Source organism: Rousettus aegyptiacus, unplaced genomic scaffold, assembly GCF_014176215.1.
Source record: "Rousettus aegyptiacus isolate mRouAeg1 unplaced genomic scaffold, mRouAeg1.p scaffold_m13_p_3, whole genome shotgun sequence".
NCBI classification, from domain to species: Eukaryota; Metazoa; Chordata; class Mammalia; order Chiroptera; family Pteropodidae; genus Rousettus; species Rousettus aegyptiacus.
The window spans coordinates 32,084,561-32,111,550 of NW_023416306.1; the positions used below are offsets into that span (position 1 = coordinate 32,084,561).

General features: G+C 39.7%; 2 protein-coding genes and 1 pseudogene across 3 annotated transcripts in view; 2 read left to right on the top strand and 1 right to left on the bottom strand.

Moving 5' to 3' along the window:
- DDX58 (DExD/H-box helicase 58) overlaps positions 1-10,750 on the top strand; it is a 28,775-nt gene extending 18,025 nt beyond the window's left edge. Inside the window, exons 12-18 of one of the 2 annotated variants that reach the window (XM_036217579.1) lie at positions 946-1,081; positions 1,746-1,894; positions 4,094-4,184; positions 4,772-4,954; positions 6,101-6,252; positions 8,264-8,407; positions 10,070-10,750. In XM_036217579.1, coding sequence (XP_036073472.1) covers positions 946-1,081; positions 1,746-1,894; positions 4,094-4,184; positions 4,772-4,954; positions 6,101-6,252; positions 8,264-8,407; positions 10,070-10,366 — 1,152 coding nt within the window. In that variant the 3' untranslated portion in view covers positions 10,367-10,750. The remainder of the gene's footprint in view (positions 1-945; positions 1,082-1,745; positions 1,895-4,093; positions 4,185-4,771; positions 4,955-6,100; positions 6,253-8,263; positions 8,408-10,069) is intronic. The other variant, XM_016130339.2, reaches the window with a different exon arrangement.
- Positions 10,751-16,471: 5,721 nt separating this feature from the next.
- Positions 16,472-19,441, top strand: CTSL (cathepsin L). The gene is given in 12 exon segments (XM_016130194.2): positions 16,472-16,567; positions 16,569-16,593; positions 16,687-16,824; positions 16,997-17,109; positions 17,111-17,157; positions 17,160-17,200; positions 17,703-17,812; positions 17,814-17,863; positions 18,509-18,520; positions 18,523-18,575; positions 18,577-18,626; positions 19,106-19,441. Coding segments are annotated over 12 exon segments (786 nt in total). The 5' UTR covers positions 16,472-16,520; the 3' UTR covers positions 19,206-19,441.
- Positions 19,442-22,233: 2,792 nt separating this feature from the next.
- LOC118600979 lies at positions 22,234-22,352 on the bottom strand (annotated as a pseudogene).
- Between the last annotated feature and the right edge of the window lie 4,638 nt (positions 22,353-26,990).

The window sequence follows — 26,990 nt, forward strand, 5'->3', positions numbered from 1 at the left end:
CTTTGGAAAGGCATATTTTAGTCGTAGCACCTACTGGGAGCTGCGCTGTGGCAGCTGATGAAACATCAACTTTTTATCCTGGCCCCAACAGCCTAGTTAGGAACTTTGTAGAAGGTTCTTAATGAAGCAAACTCCAAAAGTTATCCCATTCAGCATCTTCTTTGTTTTCTGAAACAATACTAGAAGCAGCAGGATGGACACAGAGGCAGAGGTTCTATGCTGTGCTTCAAACAGTCCCGTGATTGATTGACATGATTAGAAAAAATTGGGGGATGGTGAGCATTCTTGTAGACACGTGACCAGTGACCGCTGTCTTTAAAGTTAAATAAGCGGCTTCTATTGCCCTGTCCTGACGCATATGTTTTCTTACCTTTGATAAAGCCATATACACACGTCGGATAAAAATGTTTTAAAATGCACTCAATAGTATGCATTTATAGAATTTTAATGAACTTAATCGAATATTTGGGGTAGGTGGTCAGTGCCATCATTCTACAGAGGTGCAATTATAATTCAGTAATAGCTTTACATGTATAAAGAGATTAAATCGAATGCCTTAATTATGAGTCAGGTTGATGTGGAAATTGCTTTGTTTTCATTTTTTTGGTTTTTGAACTTTGATGTAGATTTTTCTTGTAATTTTCTTTTTCTCTTCCAATGTAGAATTCTAGAATCTGAAGTGATTCTAATTAATGATCTAGCTAATTGAGACTTTTTTAAAAAACAGTATTTGATTCAAAGGTTTTATTACAACACCAGTTAGGGGCTGTTCATCATAAATAACTTGGAATAGATTTGAGAAAAGTTTATTCTTAAAATTAATTCTATAGTAAGTACAGCAAACACAGTAGACATTATAAACACAATGAAACTCGGTTTTTATTTTATTTTTTATTAAGTTTATTGGGGTAACATTGGTTAATACTCAGCTTTCATTTTAAACAGAAATTTAATGATGCCCTCATCATCAATGAGCATGCACGGGTGAAAGATGCTCTGGATTACTTGAAAGACTTCTTCCGTAATGTTCGAACAGCAGGTTTTGATGAGACTGAGCAAGATCTCACTCGGAGATTCGAAGGTGGGGTGGTGTTTCCGGAAGAGGAAGCTAAGTGGGCTGATGAAATCCAGTGGCAGCATACTTTTATTTGCTTAGCAAATGGTGATACTCAGAGAGTTGTCCTGGGCTTAAGAAGATACTATAGATGGCAGGACTGTTAAACTTCAGTGAAACCTGGTACTTATGGAAAGAATCTGCTGCTTATACTAGTTCCTATTTTGAAGAAGGAAACATAGCAGGATTTGCAAAGTTTACATTCATAGAAATGGTTAATAATAAGATTTTCTGGTTTTACTTTTAGTAATTTTATAAAGGTTAAAAAAATACCTAAGTGTGTTTCAATGATATTAAAAATGCTATAATTTATAGATACTTCTGTAAAAAGAAAAAAGCCCAAATAGCTCATAATTCTGCATCTCTCATATTAAGAAAAATATAGGCAGATATTAAATGAAAAGTAAGCCTTCCTTACTCTTCCCCCCAATTTTTTTCCCAAAGGTAATTACCATTAATAATTGTTTTTGGCCTACACTGAAGTATTTGCTATACATATATGTAACCCAGTGATGTGCTACTAAAATTCTGGTCAAAGATTGAGAGATTAACTGAACGATAGCTGAAGGTCACAATGTTTTCTAAATTTCTAGAATTTATCAGCTATTTATAAAACATTCTCCTTTTGCAGAAAAGCTGCAAGAACTAGAAAGCATTTCCATGGATCCCAGCAACGAGAACCCTAAACTCCAAGACCTCTCCTTCGTCTTGCAAGAGGAGTACCACTTAAACCCAGAGACTAGAACCATTCTCTTTGTGAAAACCAGAGCACTTGTGGATGTAAGCTTCTTCCTCCTTGTGGATAACAAATTGACTTAGTACCATTTTGTTGAAAGGACTATCCTTTCTTTAGTGCTCTGCAGACAAGTGTCCACATATGTGTGGGTCTGTTTCTAGGTTCTATATTCTATTCTGATTATTTGGTAGTTTATCCTTATACTAACACCTCACTGTCTTAATTAGTTTATGATAAGTCTTGATACCTGTAGAGCAAGCACTTAATACTTTTAAAAATTATTTTTGTCAATTAAAAATATTTTAGCCATTCTGTGGAAATATGGTGATATATCACTAGGGTTTTAATTTGCATTTCACTAATGACTAGTATAGTCTAGCATTTTGTATATACTTATTATCTACCCATATATTTTCTTTGGTGAAGAAAAAGATGTCTTCACCTCTTTTGCCCATTTCAAAAGTTGGTTTAATTGGATCGTTTATCATGTTATTGTTGAGTTTTTGAGGGTTCTTTTTTTATATTCTGACAAAAACATCTTCTGTCAGGAATGCGATTTGAACATTTTTCTTTTGGTCTTCTCATTCTCTTAACAGTACTTGTTCCAGACTGAAAGTTTTAATATTTGACGAAGTCCAGTTAATCAATTTTTTGGTGTGGATTGTGCTTTTGGTATTGTATCTAAAAGCCCTTTGCTTACCCATGCCCATGAAGGTTTGCTCTCTGTTATCTTCTCGAGTTTTACAGTTTTACATTTTACATTTAGGTCAACAGCCCATTTTGAAGTGTGGGTTGAGGTGCTTTTTGTTTCTTTTGGTATGCGAACATCCAGTTGTTTCAGCACTGTCGTTGAGAAGACTATCCTTTTTCTATTGAATTGCTTTTGTAACTTTTTCAAAACTCGGCTGATTGTATTTGTGTGGCTGTATCTCTGTATTCTCCATTCTATTCTATTTATCTATACATCTGTCCTTCCGCTCATCCCACACTGTCTTGACTACTGTAGCTTTATAATGAGTTTTGAAATTAGGTGGCATGAGTCCTCCAACCTTTTTCTTTTTTTCAAAATTGTTTTAGCTATCTTCCTTTGCCTTTCCATTTATATTTTAGAATCAGTTCGTCCACATCTATGAAAATATCTGCTGGGATTTCTTTTGGGATTGCATTGAATCTTTAAGTAAAATTGAGGAGAAATGACATCTTAATTATATCACCTTCAGCCATGACTATAGATTATATATCTCTTCATTTATATAGGACTTCGGTATTGGTTTCCTATTGCTGATAACAAATTGCCCAAAAACTTAGTGGCTGGAAACAACAAACATCTATTATCTTACAATATCTATGGGTCAGGAAGCTGGAAAATCTTAACTGGGTGTTTCTGACTGAGAGTCTTTCATGAGACTGCAATCAAGTGTTGGCTATGGCTGCAGTCATCTTAAGGCTTGACTTAGGAGAATCAATCAGTTTTCGGCCTCACTTAGATAGCTGTTGGCAGATCTCAGAAGATGTGCTTCCAAGCTCATTCATGTGGGCCTCTCCACAGGGCTGCCTCACAGCGGAGCAGCTGGCTCCCCTAGAGTGAGTGATCCTAGAGAGACTGAGAGCAGGTACCTGATAATGGAGGTCACCATCATTTTATAACTTCAGCTTGGAAGTGATAGCCCATCATGTTTGTCATATTTTATTCATTAGAAACAAGTCAGTGAGTTCAGTTCACACTTGGGGGGAGGGGACACGAGGATCTGAATACCAGAAGGTGGAGATCATTGAGGGCTCTTTGGTTCCTTTTATCAGTGTTTTGTTATTTACACTATAAGGACGCTGGGCATATTTTGTTAGACTTATACCTAAGTATGTATTTCTTAATGCTGTTGTAAATGGTGCTTTTAACCTTTTTTTGTTGTTGCTGGTATATAGAAATACAACTGATTTCTGTATATTGATCTCGTGATCTAAGATCTTGCTAAATTCTCTTATTAGTTCTACATACCCACTATTCTGAACTATGCTTTTATTATTTGAAAAATAATCTCAGAGATTAAACTATCTCATATCACAAAGATTTATATCTTATAGTTAATTATTGCATAGAATTCAATTTCAAGAAGCTTTTGTTCTCAGGTTTGTCAGTCTGAAAACTGTATACTAGCTTAAAATTTTTTTCTTCTCGAATATATTTCAATATTGAATTAATACGAATGGCATACAAATAGTGTTCAACTGCTTTTCATTTTCAGGCTTTAAAGAAATGGATAGAAGAAAATCCTAAACTTAGCTTTCTAAAACCTGGCATATTGACTGGACGTGGCAAAACAAAACAGAACATAGGTATTTATATATAGTATACTATATATAAGAATATATAGGATATATTCAAATTCTTTTTTAATTCCTGTATCAATCAAGGGTCCTAGACTTAAAAATTCAAGGTCCGGTTCTGTTGCAAACTAGACTGTTGATTTACCATACTTTCAAAACCTCAAGGTCTTCATCTACAAAGGGAAATTATAACACTTAGCCACATCAACCTAAGAGGGCTTTGTGAAGTTTCAATAAGGAGGTAGATGTGAAAATGTTTTGTCAGCTGTAAACTCCTATATACATGCAGAGGCATTATGATTAGTTAATATTTTTGCAAAAGAAAAAATATATATATTTTGTTTTGAGGCAACATGAATAAAGCCACGCAGCTAGTAAATGCCACAGCTGGAATTTGAACTCTGGCAGTCTTGCGGCCCCCCTAAATGTCCTCCTTAGAATAAAGGTAAGAATAGGCCCTACTGCCTAGCATGTTGAGAAATCATGAATATAAAGCACTTATCACAGTACTTGGCATGTAATAAGCATTCCATAATTAATAGCTATTTTTTTTAAGAGTAAAATTCCCTCTTTGATAAGTTGTATAATGCCTTCTGGCCTTGACACAGGAATGACCCTCCCAGCACAGAAAGGTGTATTGCATACATTCAAAACCAGTGGAGAGAGCAAGATTCTGATTGCCACCTCAGTTGCTGATGAAGGCATTGACATTGCTCAGTGCAATCTGGTCATCCTGTATGAGTACGTGGGCAATGTCATCACAATGATCCAAACCAGAGGTGAGAGAAGCTTCGATACCATTATGAAGTAGCTGCCGATTTGTCTGATTTGTGGATATCTGTCACTTCAGCCTTTCTCCTTTACTGAGCCATGCTCGGGTGTATGACTTATGGCACAGTGGTCTGTGATATCACTGGCCCTAAAGGCAGTTTACTTAATCAGGATTGAGTGGCCACAGTTTTGTTCACTAACATATACCCTATTTGAATTCTTGTTCACAATGAATACTGTTTATTTGACCAACATTGACTGATATATTTACGGAAGGAAAATTCTCATTTGGATTGAGACTTTGGCAGTCAGCGTGTGGGCCTTTCATACTTATGGTGCCAATGGGCTCCCTGTACTCCAAGGAGCTTGCCTGTCCCACTTGAACTAGATAGCCTCTTTACTAGTCTCCCTTTTTTCAGTTTCCATAACAACAGCTGCCACATTACCTTTACTGAGCATGTCATTTCCCTATATAGAAACTCCAGTGGTTCCCCAATTTACTTGATGTTAAAGGGTTTTCAAATCCAGCATCCTCTTATCTTTCCAACTTTATTTCTCATTTTCCCCATTATTCATTATTCACTTCAGCCAACCCGACTTCATTTTTCCCTTGTTGAAGGATGATTTTCATTTTACCTCTTCCCCTGCCTCTTTGTCACCTATCCCTAATTCTTCCAGCTGGAAATAATCTCTCTTTTAAATGTCCATAATCTTTTATATCTATCTGTCAGCACTTCTCATTTTCTACCTATATTCTGGTGATTGTGAACATATCTCATTTCCCCGTTTCCTAGAAGGCTCTTGAAAAAGGATCTGTTTATTATTCATCTTAGAGCCCTCACAGTGTTAGCCTGAGGGTTTATGTCTGATTGTTTTAAAGCAGTGTTTCTGATAATATGTCTGACTGATCACACTGCACCATGGAGACCCCAAGGAAACCAGTCTAAGGTGGGCTCCTAGTTTTATCTACATGTTTAATGCTCAGGTGCCCACCTGCATTTAAGTCCATGCCCTAACAGCTTAGCTTTCCTAGAAAGTGGGATTAAGTGACCAAAATTAAATTTTAGGTACACCCTATTCCTTTGCTTACCTATTATCAGATTTATCAGAGTTTTACATCAAAGACACCAAATAAAATATTTGTTTTCTGACAGGCAGAGGAAGAGCAAGAGGTAGCAAGTGCTTCCTTCTGACTAGTAATTCTGATGTAATTGAAAAAGAAAAAACAAACATATACAAAGAAAAAATGATGAATGACTCCATTTTAAGACTTCAGGCATTGGATGAAGCAGTATTTAAAGAAAAGGTAAGTCTTTTCATCTGTGCTACTCTTTTAGAATCTGACCATAACTAACAAACAGGGAGCATGAGCATGGTCGGTACATTTTATCAGATGGCTCTGAGCTTTGTATTAGAACAGCAAGTTTAAGCTTAAAAATTTATCCGCAGTGAACATCAAATTAATTCTGTTTTTAAGTCTCAATGAGATTAAAATATATTTTATTAATGCTAATACCTAAAGTTATGTTTTTAGGCAAACTGACCTAGAATTGCTCTTAAGTTGACAGTTCATCTTGAGAACAGCACCCTAACACTACAGGACAGAGCCCTTCTTAATCTTTTCCACAATACTCTCTCTTTCTAACATCTGGAGTCCTCAAAAAAAGGCTCCCATTGCACTGTGAAGGTGTCGGAATGCTTCAATGTAGCCATGGGTAATAATGCGTGCCTTAGAGTTTGGTTCAGCCTCTTGGTAGTGACTACATTTTATTGTAATTTCCTTTATAACACTGAAGCATGGAAGCAAATTGGGGGAAAAAAAAGACACACACACACACACAGGCATGTGTTTGTGCATGTACACGTGTGTATGCATGAACGTGCCCACACAGGCAGGCACACTCACACTTTCCCCAGACTCTGCAAAGATTTTCACCTCTGAATCTCTGGAAATGTTGAATACTGCAAGGCTGGGAGAGAGTTTAAGCTTTAACATTGAAATTAGGTGTTCCGGTACTAATTTTGCCACTTACAAGGTGTGTCTTTTAAATCGTCAGTCTCCTTATTTGGAAAGTTGGAATAGTAATGGTATTTAACTCACAGGGCAGTTTTGGGGATAGAATGAGATGTGTGCATTGCTTAGCACAGTGACTGGCGTAAAATAAGTGCTCAAAAAAATGAGAGTTATTGTTGGACAGAGGCATGGGGCTATCCTTTAACTTCATAAAGGTGAACCTTACGATCTAGTAGGCCAATTTCACAGTGTCCATAATTTTAAAAACTTATAATACCTATGCTCAAAAAGTATTGAGAAACAGTGACGTAAAGCAAATCAACACCATTTTTTTTAGGACAAAAATACAACTTTATGTCAGCGTTTTACTCATTTTAAATAACATTTCTTCCTAAAGTTTGGAGACTAAAATATTTAAAAACACTTCTTCCACATTTTCATGAGAAGGGAAATTCTTTAGTTTCTCTTAATTTTTCTCCTTAATTTTAGTAAAGGATAGAGGTTTTTCACTGAGCCACCTCCCCATTTTGTAGTCTGTGGGGATGTTACCAGTAAAGGCTTTAAAACCCTATTAGCTTTAATCCCCATGGCATGAGTTTTATCCCCTTCACAGGTAACAAGCTGTGCTCATAGGCATTTCTGGTCGCCAGCTTCTTCATCTCCAATCTGGGATATATGAGATGAAAAGAAAACCCAGAAAACTTACTGCCATGTTGTTCCTAGAGTCCTGAGGTTCCTAGCTGGTCTGCTTTTCTCTCTCCACTTTTTAGAATCTCCTTATGTTTATTTTAAATATAATGTCCAGCATTCTTAGTTGTACTTAGCCAAAGACTAAATTTTGAAATAGAATGCAGTCATACTTTACTGTAATTCAGTAATACTCTGTGGTCAGATGGGGGAGAGAGAAAAAGATTTTATGCCTGTTATTCCATTCAATGGGTTTATGCCCTAGAAGTGGTTGTAATTATGTCTGAAACAGTCATTTCATATCATATGTCTATTTGTGAAGGATGTTTTAAGTTTTATCAGCTATTAAAGTAGAAAGCATGGTTCACATAACTATTTTATGAACATCTTTTATGCTTTTATGGGCATCTTTGATGAGGAAATTAAAAGACTAATTGGAGGCCACAGTTAAATGTTGACTAACAAAGAGGGTAAGATCAATAAAATTATCTATGGGATTTTTATAAACAAAGACAGGTATGGTCATGGAAGTTGTATATAAATAAAGAACGAATGATTATATATATCCTAGTTATACTCAAATCACATTTATGATGTGTTGTTTTTTCCCATGTAGATTTGCCAGATTCAGATTCATGAAAAATTCATCAGGGATAGTCAAAGAGAAGTAAAACCTATACTCGATAAGAAAAATAAAAAACTTCTCTGTAGCAAATGCAAAGCCTTTGCCTGTTATACAGCTGATATAAGAGTGGTGGAGGTAAGCAGCCTTTTTCACAGCACCGAGTCATTTTTTAGCACTAATTAAAGCTTACTATCAGTAAGGTATTTATAGTAAGAATACCGTTATTCTGGTTATCATAGTCATGGTACATGTATTTTACAAAAGCTCAACAGTTAAAAAGAAACCCTTAATGTTAAATAATAAAGAAATTGTTTTAAAAACTGCTGCACAGCCACTTAATTAAATATTATGTAGCCATTAAAAATAATGGTTTGCTAAATGTAGTGTGGTTTCCTAATTAGATCCTAGACTAGATAAAGGGTATTACTGGAAAAAGTGGTAAAATCTGTAGTTTAGCTAATAGTAATGTGCTGATATTAATTTTGCAGTTTTGACAAATGTACTATGATATGTAAGATGTTAGCATTAAAGGAATCTGGGTGACGGGTATACAGGAATTCTCTGTACTATATTTGCAACTTATTTGTAAATCTAAAATTATTCCAAAGTAAAGTGTATTAAACAAAATGATTATGAAGCTTATATAGTATAATGAAAAACTCCTTACAAACTAATGGTAAAGTGGAAAAAATAACCAGGATACAAAATTGTAAATATGTTATGATTATAGCTGTATGAAGTAATATCAGCAATACCACCTTCACCACCACCAACATAAATCAAAACACTTTGTACAGAAAAAAGATTAAAGGAAACAAACTAAAATGTATTGATATTTCATAATGATATTCCATGATTTTAAAAATATTTTCTGAACTTTCTTTTTGGAATATGGATCACTTATATACTGAAAACAAAATATCTCCTAATTTGCAAAACATGATATCTACAGGTTAGCCTTCCATATACTTTTAGATAAGGGTTAGAAAAGTTTCCAAAGACAAAAACTGGATGTAACTCTACCACTGCAGATGGAGGGGCGGGTGGAGTGCGTGGGCCGGTTCAGATGATGAGTTATTATTTCAGAATTTTGTTTGGTCTTCAGAAAGCTGAAAGCATATTAGGGGTGATACTAACAAGTTCCCAGGCCTTTTTAAGTCTGTTTCTTTAACTCCAATTGGGGCGATTTTTCTGTTGAAAATAGCCCTTTTAGACTGTAAGTTTTCCCGAGGGACTAGTATATCAGATCTGCATTTGTTCTGTGCAGTGTGGAGTTTTTTCAGGTTTACTCTAAAGCTGACTGTGGGTGGGGCCTGTGGACATATCAGTCCTAGACCCTGTTCAGAGCCACAGTGACCCTTTGTTGTCCACAGTGATCCTTTGTTGTTCTTTGCTGTGTCTTTTGGGTTATGCCTGTCAGGCCACTGGTGAACTCAGGCTTCACGAATCTCCAAACAAATACCCTTTTTGTTTCTGAATGAATAGAGTAGCTACTTTAAGAAGCTAGGTTGCCGGGAAACTTCTTACTCCTCCTCTTCAGGAGATGTCCCCTATCACCTCACTTGCCCTTCCATCTACACCCATGTAATTGAGAGTCAGGCTGTAAGAATTCTTCACTGACCTTGGGGCGAATCCATATATCCTTCTTTCCCCATCTGTAACATGAGTGGGCTCCTACCTGTTCTTCATCTCAGATTATTGTATTATTGTGGAGTTTTGTTTTGTTTTTTTTTTAACACGGTTACATACTGATTCTAATGTTCTCTTTTGCACATTATTTGATCCCTTCATCTGCAGGAATGCCATTACACCGTGGTGGGAGAGGCTTTCAAGGAGTGCTTTGTGAGAAAATCACACCCCAAACCAAAGAAATTTGAGAGTTTCGAGAAGAAAGCAAAGATATTCTGTGCCAGACAAGACTGCTGCCATGACTGGGGAATCTGTGTGAAGTATAAGATGTTTGAGATTCCATTTATAAAAATTGAAAGTTTCGTGGTAGAGGATATTGCAACTGGAGCACAGAGATTCTATGCAAAGTGGAGGGACTTTCATTTTGAGAAACTCCCATTCGATGTTGCAGAAATGCCCAAATGACCTCAGGACTCTAATCTTTAGCTATGGGGAATGGGTGACCTTGCATGAAGAAGAAATTATCCACTGTGGGTGAATCCTAAATGGCTGTCACCACCATGATGATACTTACTGAAGACTTGTTATATACTGAATATCTATCACGTAATTCACCTTCTGTTAATTGTTTGCAGTAATTTCTACTCTATCACATATGTAAAGCACATGCAAGTGAATCACAACACTAAATGCTTTGTATACCAATAGAGCTCTAAGTACTTGGGAAAACTTAAAAAGCCTTAACTTCTCTTTCTGTCCTTCCCTTTAGATCCAACTACCAAGTACACCCCAGTAGTCACCCACTGCACATTGGGATGAATAAATAAACATTTATTCTACTGTAAACTGGCTTTTGCCCTTAAAAATCTACTCGAATTGTTCTTGTCAAGTTCACCAGTGACTCTGTTTTCCAGATTCATTGTGTACTTCTGAGTCCTTCCTGCTGAGCTCTCTGCTGCTTTTGGCCTGTTGAGTAAAAGTGTCTAGCCACATTTTTTGAAGTTCCTCAAGTATGTGAATGAATGTTCCATTTAATTCTGAGTAATTAAAAAGACTTTTTTGCTGATAGGATTTGCAAATCAGAGAACATAGCCTTCAGCATGAATCAGACAGTCTCTAAGATGAGAAGAATAAAGGAAGGATCTTAAAAGAGAGAGTCAAAGGGATGGGTTGCTAGGGAAACAAGACCATAAACTTACATTATTCATCTGATTGGTCAGGGCAACTGGACTCTCAAGAGTGTGCTACTCAGCAGTCAGAAAATGCGGTTGTGAGATAGGAAAAATGAGTAGTTTCAGTTGACTCATGGTCAGCATTTAGTCATGGGATTTGGCCAATAGTCGGAGTCCTAAGACATGGTCAGCAGGAGAGGGGGGCAGGGCGCAGGGATGGCCCAACTCAGTTTCCCTTGGGGGTCTGTAAAATAAACTGGAAAAACAAGCTTTGAAATAAAACAGACAATTCAAGGAATGCAGTTGGTTAAGTAGACAGAGTCAGAGTTTAAACTGCAAAATGGCCTAACAAGATTTGTGGTAAAACATACAATTCAAGGAATGCAGTAGGTCAGGTAGACAGGGTCTGAGTTTAAACTGCAAAATGGCCTAATCACTTGAGCGGGGTCAGAGACCACATGGCAGAAGGACCTAGATATTTTGCCACAAAATTATGATATTAGAATCCTCAGGTGGTTCAGATGCAATCCATTACATACACACCACAGGATCTTGTTATCTCTGTGGTTCCTGCCAGTGCTGACACTCTGATATTTCACCTGAAATGAAAAGTTGCCTTCAGTCAAATGCCTGCTTGTGCAGCAAGGTCAGTAAACACTAATTCTCACCCTTAAAACTGATATTAATGTTTTAATTTAAAACAACAAACAAATGAACCATCAGGTCAACCTTTCCTCAGGTGTGTCCTGTGGAACACAAGTGCTGTGAGATGCTCTAAAGAAAGCGTTCTGTGGTTTCTGTGTAATAAGCGGCCACCTCTCCTCTCAAATGAGCGATTTACAGCACATGCTGTCATTGTGTGATTGTGTCTATTCTACGGTAATAAGACCCATTTAACCCAGTAGTTCCTAAATACACTGACGCTGGAACCCTTTCATTCATGGGACATTGTTAACATCCTACAGAAGCACAGAGGTGTCCAGCCTTGATGCTGCTGACTAGGCAACCAGAACCAAATTGGAGCATTAATTTCAGGATCATACCAGTAACTTTGTTTTATCATACTATGTAATAAAACTACAAAGTTCACTCAACAAATCTGTATTTAATATGCAGGCCTCAGATCTTGGGATGCAAATTATTAAAACCATTAAAAATATCATCTATAATTATATAATCTTTGATCGTGATAATTTGGCCCACTGAGTGAACAAAAATGACTTGGGTATTAAATTGTTTGTGGTCATAATGTTTAGTAACTTCCTTAGAAGGCAGCCAGTGGAACCTATTTTTCAGAAGTAACTTTCCATTGTTCCCATGCAGCCAGCCCTGCAGGGTACTCCACACTGTCCTAACATAACCCTGAAAGGGAAACTGCCAAAAATAAGGTTCTTCATTTAAATGACTAGGAAACTCCCAATATTTTTAGCTTGGGCAATACTGGGTGACAAATCTCTTAAGATCGCAAATTATTAACTATTACCCCAGAACTGCTAGGGTGGCCATGTCTCCTGGTACAGGGAGTGGCCTAGAAGAATGAGGCCATTACGAAGAGAAGGTAAGACAAGAGGGGAAATGATTAGGGAGGGAACCTGAGCATGAGTCATTAGATCTAATCAAGCCTGTGGCTATGGCTATTGCTGTTTTTCAAGTTTTATGAGCGAAGTAGTAGTAGTAGTAGTAGTAGTAGTAGTAGTAGTAGTAGTAGTAGTAGTTTCTTAATCCAGTTTGAGTTATGCTTCTAACACCACAGCTAAGAAAGTCATAACTAATAAATACATCCTTCTCCTAGATTACTCTGCACCTACATAAAGCTGTCCAATCCGGGTGCATGTGTTTATTTGCTCCATTAAATACATTTGTCAGTTAACTCACTGTGCACACCAAAGAATGTTTGTTTCCCTAGGAGAGATCAGGCAATAATGGATTTGGATAATCCTAAGAACAAACATGATGGGAATCACAGAGAGGAAGGAGGACGGGGACCAGCAAGAGCAGCACACTAGTAATTTACAGAGTAAGAGGGCCAGTGCCTCCTGAGATACAGGTAAAAGGGGTTTGCTTATTTAGCCTTGTCATGAGCAAGAAGCGATACTGGCCAAGAGCAGGAGAGAGGGTGTGTTTGGAGGTAGAGGAAGGGAGTTGAGAAGTGAGGGGACCCTATTCCAGAAGTCAAAACCGCAAGAACTGTCCCTATAACTACCAAATGCTGAGAGATGGATGCGCCCCAAATGCTCAGTAATGGAAAGCTGAGTAGGTGGAGGTCTGTTTTCTCAGCTGTTCTTAGTACTTTTATGATAGGACTGATACTAATTCAAGGGTCACAGGCTGTTTTTGTCACAAGATTCTGTCTGTAGTTTTTATTCACGAACACAATCTAGATCCTAGATCCTAGAACCTCAGAAGCAGAGCTGCTCAATAACGTGTCTTCCCCTGATGTGGGAAGAGGTGAAGATAGGACTCAATCCTAAGTGTTCTGATGTCCAGGCCATATCCCCTGAGTGCTAGAGTTGAGATTTAAAATTCATTACAAGGGGATTAATTTATAAGCTGTAAGATGCCTTTTTATGGACTAAATGTTTGTGTACCACCCTCCCCCCATGAAAAAAATTCATACATCGAAGCGCTAAATCTAGCGTGCCTCTTTAGAGATGGGACCTCTGAAAAAGTAATTAAGGGCAAACGAGGTCATAAGGGTGGGGCTGTGATCAGATAAGATTAGTGCCTTTATAAGAAGAGACACCAGAGAGCCAATTCTTTCCCTCTCTGGGTGCATGTACTGAAGAAAGACCATGTAAGAACACAGTGAGAAGGTGGCCATCTGCAAGGCAGGAAGAGGGCTCTCACAGAAAATGAACTGGCTGGAAACTTGACCTTGAACTTCTAGACTCCAGAAATAAATTTTTGATGATTGAGCTACCCATTCTATGATATTTTGTTATGGCAGCTGGAGAAACCTACAAGCCATGTGCCCTGAAACAACTTCAGTGATAAATATGAGCAGAAAACTATAGAACATGAAAATCAAAAAGTTTTTATCTGCTAACCATACTTAGATGATTGCCACTATAACCTTCTTACCTGCTCCCTAACAGGGCAAAGAATGTGTTGGTTCTTCAACACTTCTATTTTACCTGTACAGCAATGATGGGGTGCTAAAAACAGAAGAACGTGAAGGTCATCAGGCTTTTGGAAGCTGCAGTCTGAGATTCACCCTGCCCTATATATCCCCAAAGTGTAGCCGCGTACACAGCAGAATTCAATTCTGAAGTCAAAATGTTTTCCTTGAAAATAGATTTAATCTTATTCAAATTAGAAATGTACTGTGTCTCTCTCTCCAAAAACAAATCCAAAGTTATACTCTTGACAAATTAAAATTATTTGGGGGAGGGGGGTGGATTTTGAAGACAGTAAAAAGAAAACTTCACATTCCTTTAATATCAATCCATCAAAATGTACATAATGAAAAACCGTCAAGACTTGACCTGCCCACGAGGTGTCTGAGTGATTCACTCCAAAGGAAAGGGGAGAGGGGAAGAATCACACTCACTGCTGCCATCTGAAGTTTGAAAAAGTTCTTTTCTACCCACGTAAGGGCAAATGACCCTCAGGGCAAGGTTTCAATGAACCAAGGATAACAGAGAAGAACAAAAAAGAGGACAGGAGACTCCTAAGAAGACTTGTTTGTGTTTGGCCAGACATTAGAGGCTAAGAGTGAAAAACCAACATTCACTACTCTAGCTTCCAAATTCAAGAAAAAGATTAACAAAAATATAGAATATAGAAACTGCCGATTTTGTGCCTAGAGGAATGGCACCAGAACTCTAGTGATCGAGAGCTCCCTCTGCAAGGCTGGGCATCCGGTATGGAGGTGGGGGCGGGGCCATGAAGATGGGTACAAAAACGTTTCTACCGGTTTGTCATTTTTCTACTGACTGTTTTAATGCAGACATGGTGGTAACAAAGAAGAGTTTTAAAATGGAAGCTTTGAGATATTCTGTAATTTTGGTAGTCAAAGTTTCCACTTTCTGGCAAAACACGATCATCAATGCTCTCTTTCACCTCAATCAAAGCAATAAATGGGAAGAAGAAAAAGCATAAGTGATTTTCATTGCTTCTGCAATCCAAAAGGAAAACCAAACAGATAAAACAGACACGAACATTCAGATAAGTCCCCAGTTTTCTCCCCTTACATCAATTAGGTAACATGATCAAACCATCCATGTTGAGGTGGCAACTTCCCATTGTGCTTACAGAAAGGTTTTGTTGGGAGAAACATCTAGATCTTCAGAGTGTTCAACAGGGGTAAACACAACAATATAATACCATATGCTTATATGATGCTGGTAGTCTTGGAAATCACTAAATGAGACAGTTGGTTAAGGTGAGTCTTTGCACTAAGCTTTTTTTTTTTTTTCATTTTTTTCTTTTCTTCTTTTCTTCTTCTTCCTCCTCCTCCTCCTCCTCCTCCTCCTCCTTCTTCCTTCTTCTCCTTCCCTTTCCCCTTCCCCTTCCCCTGCCCCTTCCCCTCCCCCTTTCCCTTCCCCTTCCCCTTCTCCTTCTCCTCCTCCTCCTTCCTTCTTCCTTCTTCTCCTTCCCTTTCCCTTTCCCTTTCCCCTTCCCCTCCTTTTCCCCTTCCCATTCCCCTTCCCCTGCCCCTTCCCCTTCCCCTTCTCCTTCTCCTTCTCCTCCTCCTCCTTCCTTCTTCCTTCTTCTTCTTCCATGGAGTTCTGTCTCAGGAGAGAGGCAGACAACTAACTGCTGGTCAACCTTGCTAGACTACAGCGATGTTATGAGACATCATTGAGTGCCCATTGATTTCAATCAATCTCTCTCTCTCTTTAAATTGAGATATAATTTATGTATAAAATTCAACATATTAAAATGTATAATTCAATGTTTTTTTTTAGTATATTCATGGAAAGTAGAATGATAATTGCCAGTGGCTGGGGGAGGGAGAGTTATTATTTAAGGAGTATGAATTTTTAGTTTTTCAAGTTGGGAAAATTCTGGAGATGGATGGCAGTGATGGGAGCAAAATGAATTGAGGAGAAAGAGGATAAAGGGGGTCTAATATATGGTGATGGAAGGACACTAGACTTTGGGTGATGTACATGCAACGCAATATGCAGATGTTGTATTATAAAATCATATACTTGAAACATGTAATGTTATAACCAATGTCAACCCTAATAGATTTAATTAAAAAATAAAAATTGAAAAATGATTTGCATATTTTTCCAAAGAATATATGCACATGGACAATAAATACCCGAGGATGTGGAGAAATTAGAACTGTCATACATTGCTGTCATACTTTGTCTTCCTTTCTGTCTGCAAATCCACTTGGTGAAGGCTAATTGGTCTTAAATAGAAATAAAAAGAATAGGTTATATGTTTGCATCTAGAATGAAGAAAAATGGAGGAGAGCAGTATAGGAGAAGAATATGAACATGATCAACTTGCACAACCAGGAATACAACCAAGGGAAACATGGCGATGAACGCCTTTGGTGACATGGTAAGTGTGTCATGGGAGGCTTAACTTGTGTTTTCTCTCAGTACCATACCAAAATCTCTTGCTTTTCAACATTCTATTTCATTTTCCTTGAAGACCAATGAAGAATTCAGGCAGGTGACGAATGGCCTTCAAAACCAGAAAGAGTAAGTGTTCCAGGAACCTTTCTTTGCTGAGATGCTCCCATCTGTGGATTGGAGAGAAGAAGGCTATGTAGCTCCTGTGAAGGATCAGGTATGACAATATTCAGCAGATCTTTCTCCAAGAGTAAAGCCATAAAGATTTGGTATCCTTGCTTTGGTAAACTGTGGAACAATATTCAGTTTGCCGTTTTTAAAGAGTTTTCAGATATCTTGGCTGTTGTCAAATTCTTGCTATATGTTTTGCTTTTAAATTTTGTTTTCAGGGTCACTGTGGTTCTTGTTGGGCTTTTAGTGCAACTGGTGCCCTTGAAGGACAGATGTTCCGGAAAACTAGCAAACTTATTTCCCTGAGCGAGCAGAACTTTGTGGACTGCTCAGTCTCGAGGCAATGAGGACTGCAACGGAGGCCTAATGGATAATGCCTTTCGGGCCTGGACTCAGATGAATTCTATCCATATTATGCAAAGGTGATAAAAAAAAAATCCTTATCTTTGTATCATTCCAGCTCTGCTTTTGAAAGTTAAAAACTTTAGAGCAAACAGATAGCATATTTAGCATATTAGATTCTAGAGTCTTTATATGCAAACGGTCAGAACTTTCATTAAAATGTATTAGCCTTGAATAATTCTCTGTTTGGATAGTTACTATTCCAATTTTAGTTTATGTGCTGCCAAAGCGAGCACATAACCGTATAATAGTTTTTATTTCTATGTTATGTGGATATATACATACCATTCTATATGTAGTACAGATTTCTCCAGAGTGAAAAATTTATAGATGGGTAGACCCAGTGTCTCATTGAAAAACTAGTTAATTTTTCAATTTCAAAGCAACCAATAGCATTTCATCTCCTGGGATGCTTTATAACAAACCTAAATTGGAAGTCATTAAGCTGAAAACTGTCTTAAATTCATGTTCCCCAGGAAATGGAAGGTAGTCATCAAATCTCTTCTCCTTTATCTTTGAAAGGTTGAATTTTGCAAATACAAGCTCAAGGAATTTGTTGCCAATGACATTGGCTCCGTGGACATCCATCAGCAGGAGAGGTCCCTTATGAAGGCAGTGGCAACTATGGGGCCCCTCTGTTGCTGTAGATGCAAGCCGTTATAGCTTCCAATTCTATGAAGAAGGTAAGCTTTTGACTATGTGGAAGTTTAGGCAGAACAATTGGAAAACCACCGTGATGTACAGCAAGATTGACTTTTTGGTTTGTAGAATATAATGGAGAATTTCTGAGTCTGTATAATTTACATAGTTATTCATTGTGTATTATTTGTGCCTGATGTTTCCATTTGACATTACTTGAACCATATCCCATAATTTTAACACGTCATGAGTATATTTAAATGGCTTCATAATTTCATTGGTATAGCCTAATTTACTTATTTCTAATTGTTAGACTTTTAAATTTTTCCGAAGAACTTTACTATCGTAATTAAAACTGTAAAGACCCATTAGCTCAAGTAATTTTGTATTCAGTGCTATTTCCTTAGACTGACATTCCAAAAATATAATGGCGCACTTCCAATAGTGTCTTTATTCCTTTTGACACGTTATTTACAGAAGAGATTGTGGCAATTTATATTTCTGCTAGTATCAGATGAGGGCCTAAATCCTTAGACTAAGTGAAAAAAGAAATCTTGTTTTCAAATCTTATTTCGATTTATATCATTTAACTAAATTTTAAGAAGCCTCCCTTACTGTGGTTGATATGCTGGGTTACTGTCACATGTCACGTGGAGGCCCTCACCTCATATTGAATTTTACTTCTCCAGGCATTTATTATGATCAGAGTACAGCAGCAAAGACCCGAATCACGGTGTTCTGGTGGTCAGCTATGGTATTTGAAGGAGTAGAATCAGATAACAATAAATACTGGATTGTCAAGAACAGGTATAAACTGCCCAAAATACTTATAGTTGAAATTGAAAAGGGAATCTTTTTTGGAATCAGTATTTGGATACAAATTCTTAAACCCTTGAGCACACTTATGAAATCCCAGACATCTTTATCTCACTTAGGGTAAACACAGACATGTGAATGTTTGATTATATAACATTAAGATTCTGTCTCGGCTTGTTGGAGTATTGATATAGTATTTACATTTCTAAATTTAAAATGTTCTTAATTCTGAAACATATCTGTCCCCAAGAGAACCCTTTTTCTTTCTCCAATTTCAGAATTCTGTGAAAGATTTGGGGATAAAAGTTATATGCAGGTTTAGAACTCAACCAAGAACAAGAACTGCCTTCCCTGATGCTTTCTGAATATGTCTGAACCTCTGGTGCACTGTTTAAGTAGCAGTTGTCATTATTAATAAAGTTAAATGTGTTTGATTCTTTGTATAAATGAAAAATCTCCTCTTCTTTCAGCTGGGGTATAGCTTGAGGTGAGAATGGCTACATAAAGATGGCCAAAGACCAGAACAACCACTGTGGAATTGCCACCTCGGCCAGCTATCCTGTTGAGTGAAATGATGGCAATAGAGGAAGATTTTCTTGAGAACAGGATATCCAGAGGAGAAATTTTGTCTTAAAACTGACCATACCTTATTGTGGGGGATAAAACAATTGAATCATTGAAGATCTAAGTTGTGATTTGAATTACGTGAAATTTTATCTTGGTAAAATGTTGCCGCTTCTTTAATTACTGCTGTAAATAGCTTTGTAAGATCGACTTCCTAATAATTTTAAAATGTCATGTTTCAAGAGCATGTAAAAGTTTTATCTTTTAAAATAAAACTTAATTTTGTATGCAGAAGTGGTATTCTTTCTGTTTTTAATACATTAGCTTTCTGTGGAGAGAAAATGTAATTGGGCTCTAAAGACATAACTGAATGTGCACCAGTGGTCCATTAGGAGAAAGGCTGGTGGCCTTCTGGCTACTGAAGTTATAAGTATACAGACCTTATACCAGTTGCCCATTGGGTGTGTCTGACCCAATCCTTGAATGGAGCAAAATTTGAGAAATGATATATAAGTACAAAGGTCAATTATTTTAATAAGGAGCACATATACCTAGGATTACCAGACTAGAAAAGGGCCTTAAAAATCATGATCATTTGACCCAAGATGGTTATCACCCAGCTAAGTTACAGGTTAAATGTCATAGAACCCGTTTCTGGTGCATCCTCCCCAACTGCTAGTGAAGACCACCTGGTTGCTTTGCTGTCGAGGAGGGACTAGACATGATGGATTGCCAAGAATGTCTTTGGGTCCATAAAGGATGAAGGATAAACTCTCGGATAGGAGTCTGGGCTTCAAAAATAGTGTCGTGGCTTCAGAGGTAGGAGGTAGCTGAGAGAGAATTAAAAGTGATAGTCTTAGTCCTAATTTACGCTTAGCAACCTAATCCTGAATAGATATATATTTTAAAGGGAGCATTTGAGATCTTGCTTCCTGGCATATGTAGTCAGTTGGGCTCAAATAAGCATAAAAAATTTAAAAACATAACAACATAAAAATTCCATTTGTTCTTTGTGTGTTTAAAATCCACATGTTCCCATTCAAGGAACTATAAAGAGTAGGTAGAAATAGGCACTGTAATTCCTTGAGGACATGAGGTGGAAGATGACTGGGTTCTCACCCCACGGGCCCCCAGCAGCCTCTAGTCGAGCCAATCTGTACTGGACCACATGCCGTGCTGGACCCTCGATATGGCCTTCCCTCGTAGGTATTTAAATATCTTAACTTTTTGACCCCAAATGACAAATGTCTTTTGGGTGAAATTCTGTGGGTTTTGTGATAGTACTATCTAGTGCAGCCTCAGGAAGATGTGGGAGGCTCCCGAGCTGAATCCCTTCTGCTGGTTGTGACCTGTATTGAAACAACCATATTGATGTAGCACCCACTGTGTCCTAGTCATCACCTTGTGGGAGAGACAGTTCCCAATCTCAAGAAGCGGCTGGTGCTGTTGGGAGAGGGAGGTAGCTGAGAACACCAGGGGGAAGAGAAGTCTGATATGAATCCAGAGGAGCTAGTCAAAAAGATGGGATAACAGGGTCTGAGCAGAGACTTGTGGGTCAAAACTCCTGAGAAAGGAGAAACTGCATTAGAAGAAAGTGGGAAGTGATTGAGTTGACCGTAGGAGATGGGGCTGGGTCCACACGTGGGTTTTGCAGACGCAGGGGAACCACCGGGGAGTCCAGCGTGACTGATGTTTTTAGTTATCTATTACTATAAAACAAACTCCCAGAAACATTGTTTAAAAAGCCTACCTTTCCCATTTCCTGACTGGACTTAGCTGCATGGTTTTCTTTTAGAAGTCTCTCATATGTGATGGAATCATCTGCAGCTTTGACTCGGCTAACATACAAGCGACTCACTCACATGGCCGTCCTAGATGCTGGTATGGGCTGGGCTTTCAGCCTGGGCTGCTGACTGGAGCACCTACAAGGTCTCTGGCTTGGGCTCTCAGAGCATGAAGACTGGCTCTGAGAATAATATCCCAAGATACAGTGTTCCAGAACACTCAACGAGGAACTGCAAGGCTTCTTATGACCTGGCCTCAGTCCCCAGTGAAACCTCTGCTGGAAGCAGGTCACCGGAGAGAGCCCAGGTTCCAGAAGGGGCTGTGAGTCTACCTCGTAATGGGAGTGGTGAGGTCACTTAGCAGAAAGGTATGTGGGATGGAAGATATGTTTGTTGCTATCTTTGGAAAATGCAATCTGCCACATTCAGTCTCTGAAAATCCACTAGGAAAGACTTCTTTGTGACTGTCACCTTGCTTCACCATGAGAGGCTAGCTCAGATGGCTGACCACAGAATCCTGGAAATTCAGCCCAAGACTCTAAGAAAATGTCTTGGTGCTGATATGAATGAAAGTATGAAGACCTCTCAGATGTCGAAATTATTGAACAGATATTGGAAGATTCAAGGACATTTATATTTATTTACACTTGTGAAAACTTCCAAGCTGCATCTCATAAAAGTTTTAAAAGAAGCCAGTAGATATGAAATAAATAAAGCAGAAAACAAATTTGATTATTACATAAGTTATGTCAGTAGCATAAACTTAGTATCGATGCTTTCTATATTCCACATAACTTCATAATTTTTATTATGCTTAAATTGCAAAGGAAGCAAGTGATTTAAAATATTATAATGGGAATTCGGTTATGTGGATGTGTAGTTACAACCTTGGATATCATTTTACGGGAAGGAAAGGACTCAGAATAGTCAGGAAATCTCCATTCAAAGCAGCAGATGTATTTCTATCATTATCACCAAAATGTAGTTACAATTTTAAGCTTCCTGTTTGTTCCAACATTTTATGATAGAAGAAAACATTAATGGTAATTAGGCTACATTTGGGTATTTCTGTATAGATATTAAGAGAAATTTTGTTTTCAAAACTCATTTCCCTTTAGACTGACATAGAGATCTATGAAACAAAACAAAAAAATAACTTTTTATATTTTAAAGAGCAAATATATGTAAAGTTGCTTCACTTTATTTACTTATTTATTTGTTTGTTTGTTTATTCAATTTTCTTTTTTAAACGCCTACAGCGCCTGGTCTTCCTAGTCAGTCTCCCATCCAAGTACTAACCAGGCCCCACCCTGCTTAGCTTCCGAGATCAGATGAAATTGGGCACGTTCAGGGTGGCATGGCTGTAGACAAATTGCTTTAAACACCGAGTTTCACAAATATTCACTGTCACCTATTTTTGTAAAGAAGTTGAAAAGTAAAAGTATTGCCAAGAGCTACTCCATGGTATCTTTTCTTCAGCACTACATTAAAAATTTTCATAGTTCACATAGCTAAGGTTATTTTTTTTTCATTAATTTTTCAACAAGTATATTGTCCACCTTCAACATGATATCACTGTGCTGGGTCTGTGAACATAAGAATAAGAAAAATCATCACAATCCCTCCATGTAGAACTCATATTACTGCTGGGGACCTAGCAAATGAAGGCATGACACTCATCCAAGTGCCACTAAAGCATGACGATGGCTCTAAAAATGCAGCAGACAGGACAATCGGAGCAAAACGCAGGGACTCGGTGCCCTCTGGGAGTCAGGGGAGAACCTGTGCAAGAGCCCTCTGAGCAGAATTTCAAAATTTTATACTTGGGAGGGTGAAATGGGGTCATTTTCTTTTCACTGTATTATTTCAGCTTTTAGAAAATTAACGAACTTTTATAATATCCATGAGGTAACAGATTCGGAAGCACATCATTGAAAAAAATTAAAGAATTGGTAAAGAAGAAGAAGGACGAGGAGGGGGAAAGGAACTGTCTTTAGCATGAATAAAGGTGAATCTCCAGTTTGGGGGATTAATCCGCCTGAGATTCACACTGACGTTCCTCAGCCATTCCATTCACACAGCGCACACTAAGGAACTGTCACTGGCCAACTGTCTTTCGGCATCATCCATCCAAACCTCAGTAACACAAAATGCCCTTCTCTGAGAGCTGTGGGCCTAGTGGCACAAAATCATGGGCTGTTGCCAAGAGAAACAGGGAGACAACCTTGCTAAGAGCTAAAGGAGAGGTGGACGTCAAGGCATTATCATAAGAGACAATGCTCTAATAAGACTACTTTGGTGAAGAGGCAAAATAGGTCTGGTCAGAATTCCAGAACATTTGTTCTTTTTACCTCTCCCTCAAGACTGCTCCCACCCCACACACCCCACATCCCAATAGTGGGGCAGGATGCTGAGATATTAAAAGAATTGTCCTTTCCTCCAGTTTCTATACCTTTTCCTCTTCTTCCACATTCAGGAAAAGAAATAGACTGCGAATCACACAAGACTTGTGGAAACTAAAACGGAAGCAGCAAAGAGAAAAACTTTACTTTTGAGATCTTAATTTTGTGCTTATAAATTATAAGGAAGTCTTCTGATTTCCAGTACAGCACGTTTGGAGCTTGGAAGTTGTCCATATGTCCTGACAAGTAGAAATCTGAACAAACTCAAAATTCCACAACTCATCCTAGATCATCTGGGAATTACGGTCACAGGGCAAACCTCTACCTCCAGAGTTGGAGAGACAGAAAAGCGAACACAGAGCATCACAACTGATAAGAGCAGAAATCCATGAGCAAACACCTCCTTGGGGTTCAGCACCAGGGCAGGAAAATTAAACGGTAGCTGAAAAATTGCTGGAGGAATGAAGAGGTCTGAGCTAAAAATCGAGAGGGTTCCAGTCATTGAGGAGTGTTCACAATTTTGCGAGTTTTACCTCCAGGAACCTGTGCAGGTTCTCACAGCAAATATCTAAAATTCTACATTTTCCAGGATGGCAGGATCAATGTATCACTATGTAGAACTTGAGGCAGGTGCTCTGGGTGCAAAGCACCATTCCATCCAAAGCTCTCATTGTTATATTTAATGTCAGAGTGTTCACGTGTCTGTGTCTCCCCAAGACCACAGATCTGAAGTGAGTCTAGACCTTCCAGTTGTAAGCACTGTACTTAGTACATGGGAGGCTGTCCATAAATGTTTGCTGATGAATGAATGAAGGAAGGAATGAATGAATGTGTAAATTATCCCACATTGGGAGACTCCTGCTTCTCCCTGTAGGACTGGGAAAGAAGAAAATGGAAAGGTTATTGTGTCCCCGGGCCCCTCCTCCTCTTATCATCACAGTGTCGTAAAGGAAACAGACGACCCCTCACCGAGAGGACCAGGTGCCCCTGGCCGGTCTCACAGGGCTGACCCTGTATCACAGGAATTGCTCGACCCAGTTCATTCATTATGCCTCATATGCAACGGAAATCAACAGATCTGTGGAGAGAGAGCAGATGGGAGGTTGCCAGGGGCCAGGCAGAGAGGAGAGTGTGAAGTGACTGCTGACGGGTGCGTCGGTACTTTCTGGGGTGCTGAAAACGCTCTGGCGGTGGCGGTGCAGCATGGTAAACGTACTAAAAGGCTCTGAACGGTACACTTTAAAATGGTTAAAGTGGTGAATTATTTGTTATGTGCATTTTACGTGAATTTATGAACAAGTCATAGGGTCAGAACAAAACAGGTAAGTTCTGCAGGCCGGGAAGCTGCAGCCCGGGGTTTGGAGCCCTGGGAATCGGCATTGCCGCTTGCTCAGGTCCTCTGTCTCTGTGACTCACGGGCCCTCTGTCACTGTGTCCAGGATACTCACCGAGGACTCTTCATCCAGCAACTGCGACCCACCCAGAACCTGCAGCCGAGGATCAAACTGAAGCTGTTCGGCCACTCGGGGTCTGGGAAGACCACCCTGGTGGAGTCTCTCAAGTGCGGGCTACTGAGGAGCTTCTTCAGGAGACGCCGGCCCCGCCTCTCCTCCACCAACTCCACCAGGTTCCCGCCATCGCCCCTGGCCTCCAAGCCGGCAGGTAGGCGCCTCCAGCCCGGCCGCTGCCTCTCCAGTCGGTGCTTGGCTTTGTCCTGCCTTGGGCTAATGTCTAGGATGAGTGGTCTCTTGGTCCCAGGCTGACCGGATGCCACCGCCTTGGTGGCTTTCAGGTGTGGTCTAACCCGGCTGTGGGCCTCGTGTCCACATTTCGCCCCCAAACCCCCACCTCCCACATTGCCCAAAAATTGCCTGGGCATGGCAAGGAAAGGGTGTCACTGAACTCGTGGTCACAGGCACGAAGGTCCACAATGGCAAACGTGCCAATAGCAGATTTGTGTCATGTTCTACTCGGGGACCCGGCCCCTGACGACACAAAGAGCTTGGACTAGCACTGGTTCCAGATTGCACAGCATGAACGGCGGCGCCAGGCTGGGTCCTCACACTCGCGTGCTTTCTTCTCGGGAGGCTGCGGGCACACCCAGAAACGCAAGAACACAGAGCAGCAAGCTGGGGGTCACGGGGGAGCGCTGGTCCTGCGCATCGCGAGGTTGGCCGGCGGGGCTGAAAGGCTCCTTGCTGGTCGCCATCGTCGGTCTCTCCACCCACGTGGACCCTCGTGAGGAAGCGGGCTTTGCTGTCTTCCCCCACCTCTCGCAGACACGACTGTTGGTGGAGTCACACCCAGAGCTGCAGGGTCACCTGTCCTTCCCCAGGGAGACTCACCCGCAGTGAGCCACAGGAGACTGTGGCCTCCGGGTGTTATTTCTCCTGAACTCGCTTTAGAGCGAGGGACTTAAGATTGGCAACGGTAGGAAAAGAGATCTGCAAAGATTTTCCGAAACAGTGTCAGTTTTGAAGCCTTGTGCCTCAGATTCGTTTTCCCTGCATGATGTTACAAAGGTGTCACACCTGTTCCCGAGGTTGAAATCAAGTGTTTTCAGTTGGTTTCTGTGTAACTCTTCTCTCCACGAGGAAGGCGGTCTGGGAGCATTGGTGCGGGGGGGCGGGACAGTTGACTGAGCCTTATGTGCCCTTTCGACTTGTTTTCCCTGAACACAGTAGTAAAATGGAAACTTTCAGAGAAAAAATAACCAAAATGGACTTACAATCAGAATGATTATAATGTTGCCAGCACATATTGCTGATACTTACTGAGCACTAACTGTGTGCCAGGAACTGCACAAAATGTGGTACGTGCGACACCTCATTTCATCCGTGAGCCGGGCTTTCGGGGTAGTTTGACCACCATTTTACTGAAGCCTCGAGGGGTCAAGTAGGCTGCCCGCAGTCACACAGCTGGCATTCGTAAAGTGTCTGACTCCTGAGTCAGGGCTTATGAAAGACACTTAGAACTCCCGAGTCAGGGCATTTGTGTGCACACATTTTCCGTTTTCCACTGTAATTTTAGCTGAGTTTGGGGATGTCAGATGGGTTGCACCTTCTCTGAAGTCAGTAGTTTCCCCGATTTAGTGATGAGGTTCATCCTCGGGTATGAACCTGGCCAGTGTTTCTAGTTGGTCAGCTTCTCTGACAGTTCATGTTGTCACCCCTAGAGGGAGCCGGCCCTGTCTCGTTTAAGGTCAGTCTGATCTGAGCCACTATTGCAGGGGTGGGGAGGGAAGGAGAGGGTGTGTGTGTGTGTGTGTGTGTGTGTGAGAGAGAGAGAGACAGACAGAGACACAGACAGACAGAGAGATAGAGAAAGTTAATGACAGAGAGAGGCTGAATGAGATGGGGAGAGAGAGAGACAAAGAGGTAGTTTCCTGGATCTTAATCTGGAATTTTTGAAACCTCATTGGGTATGAACATTATGCCTCAGGAGTCCTTAAGCTGAAGTGAACCAATCCATACATCAAGCATAAGAGTCCCCAGGATAATAAGATTTTATCTGCTGCTCAACCCTCACCTCAGTCGTATTGAAAAAGGGCCTCTGGGGACCCCGTAGTAGAGGCCTCACAGCGTCTTCAGCTTCACTTTTCCTTG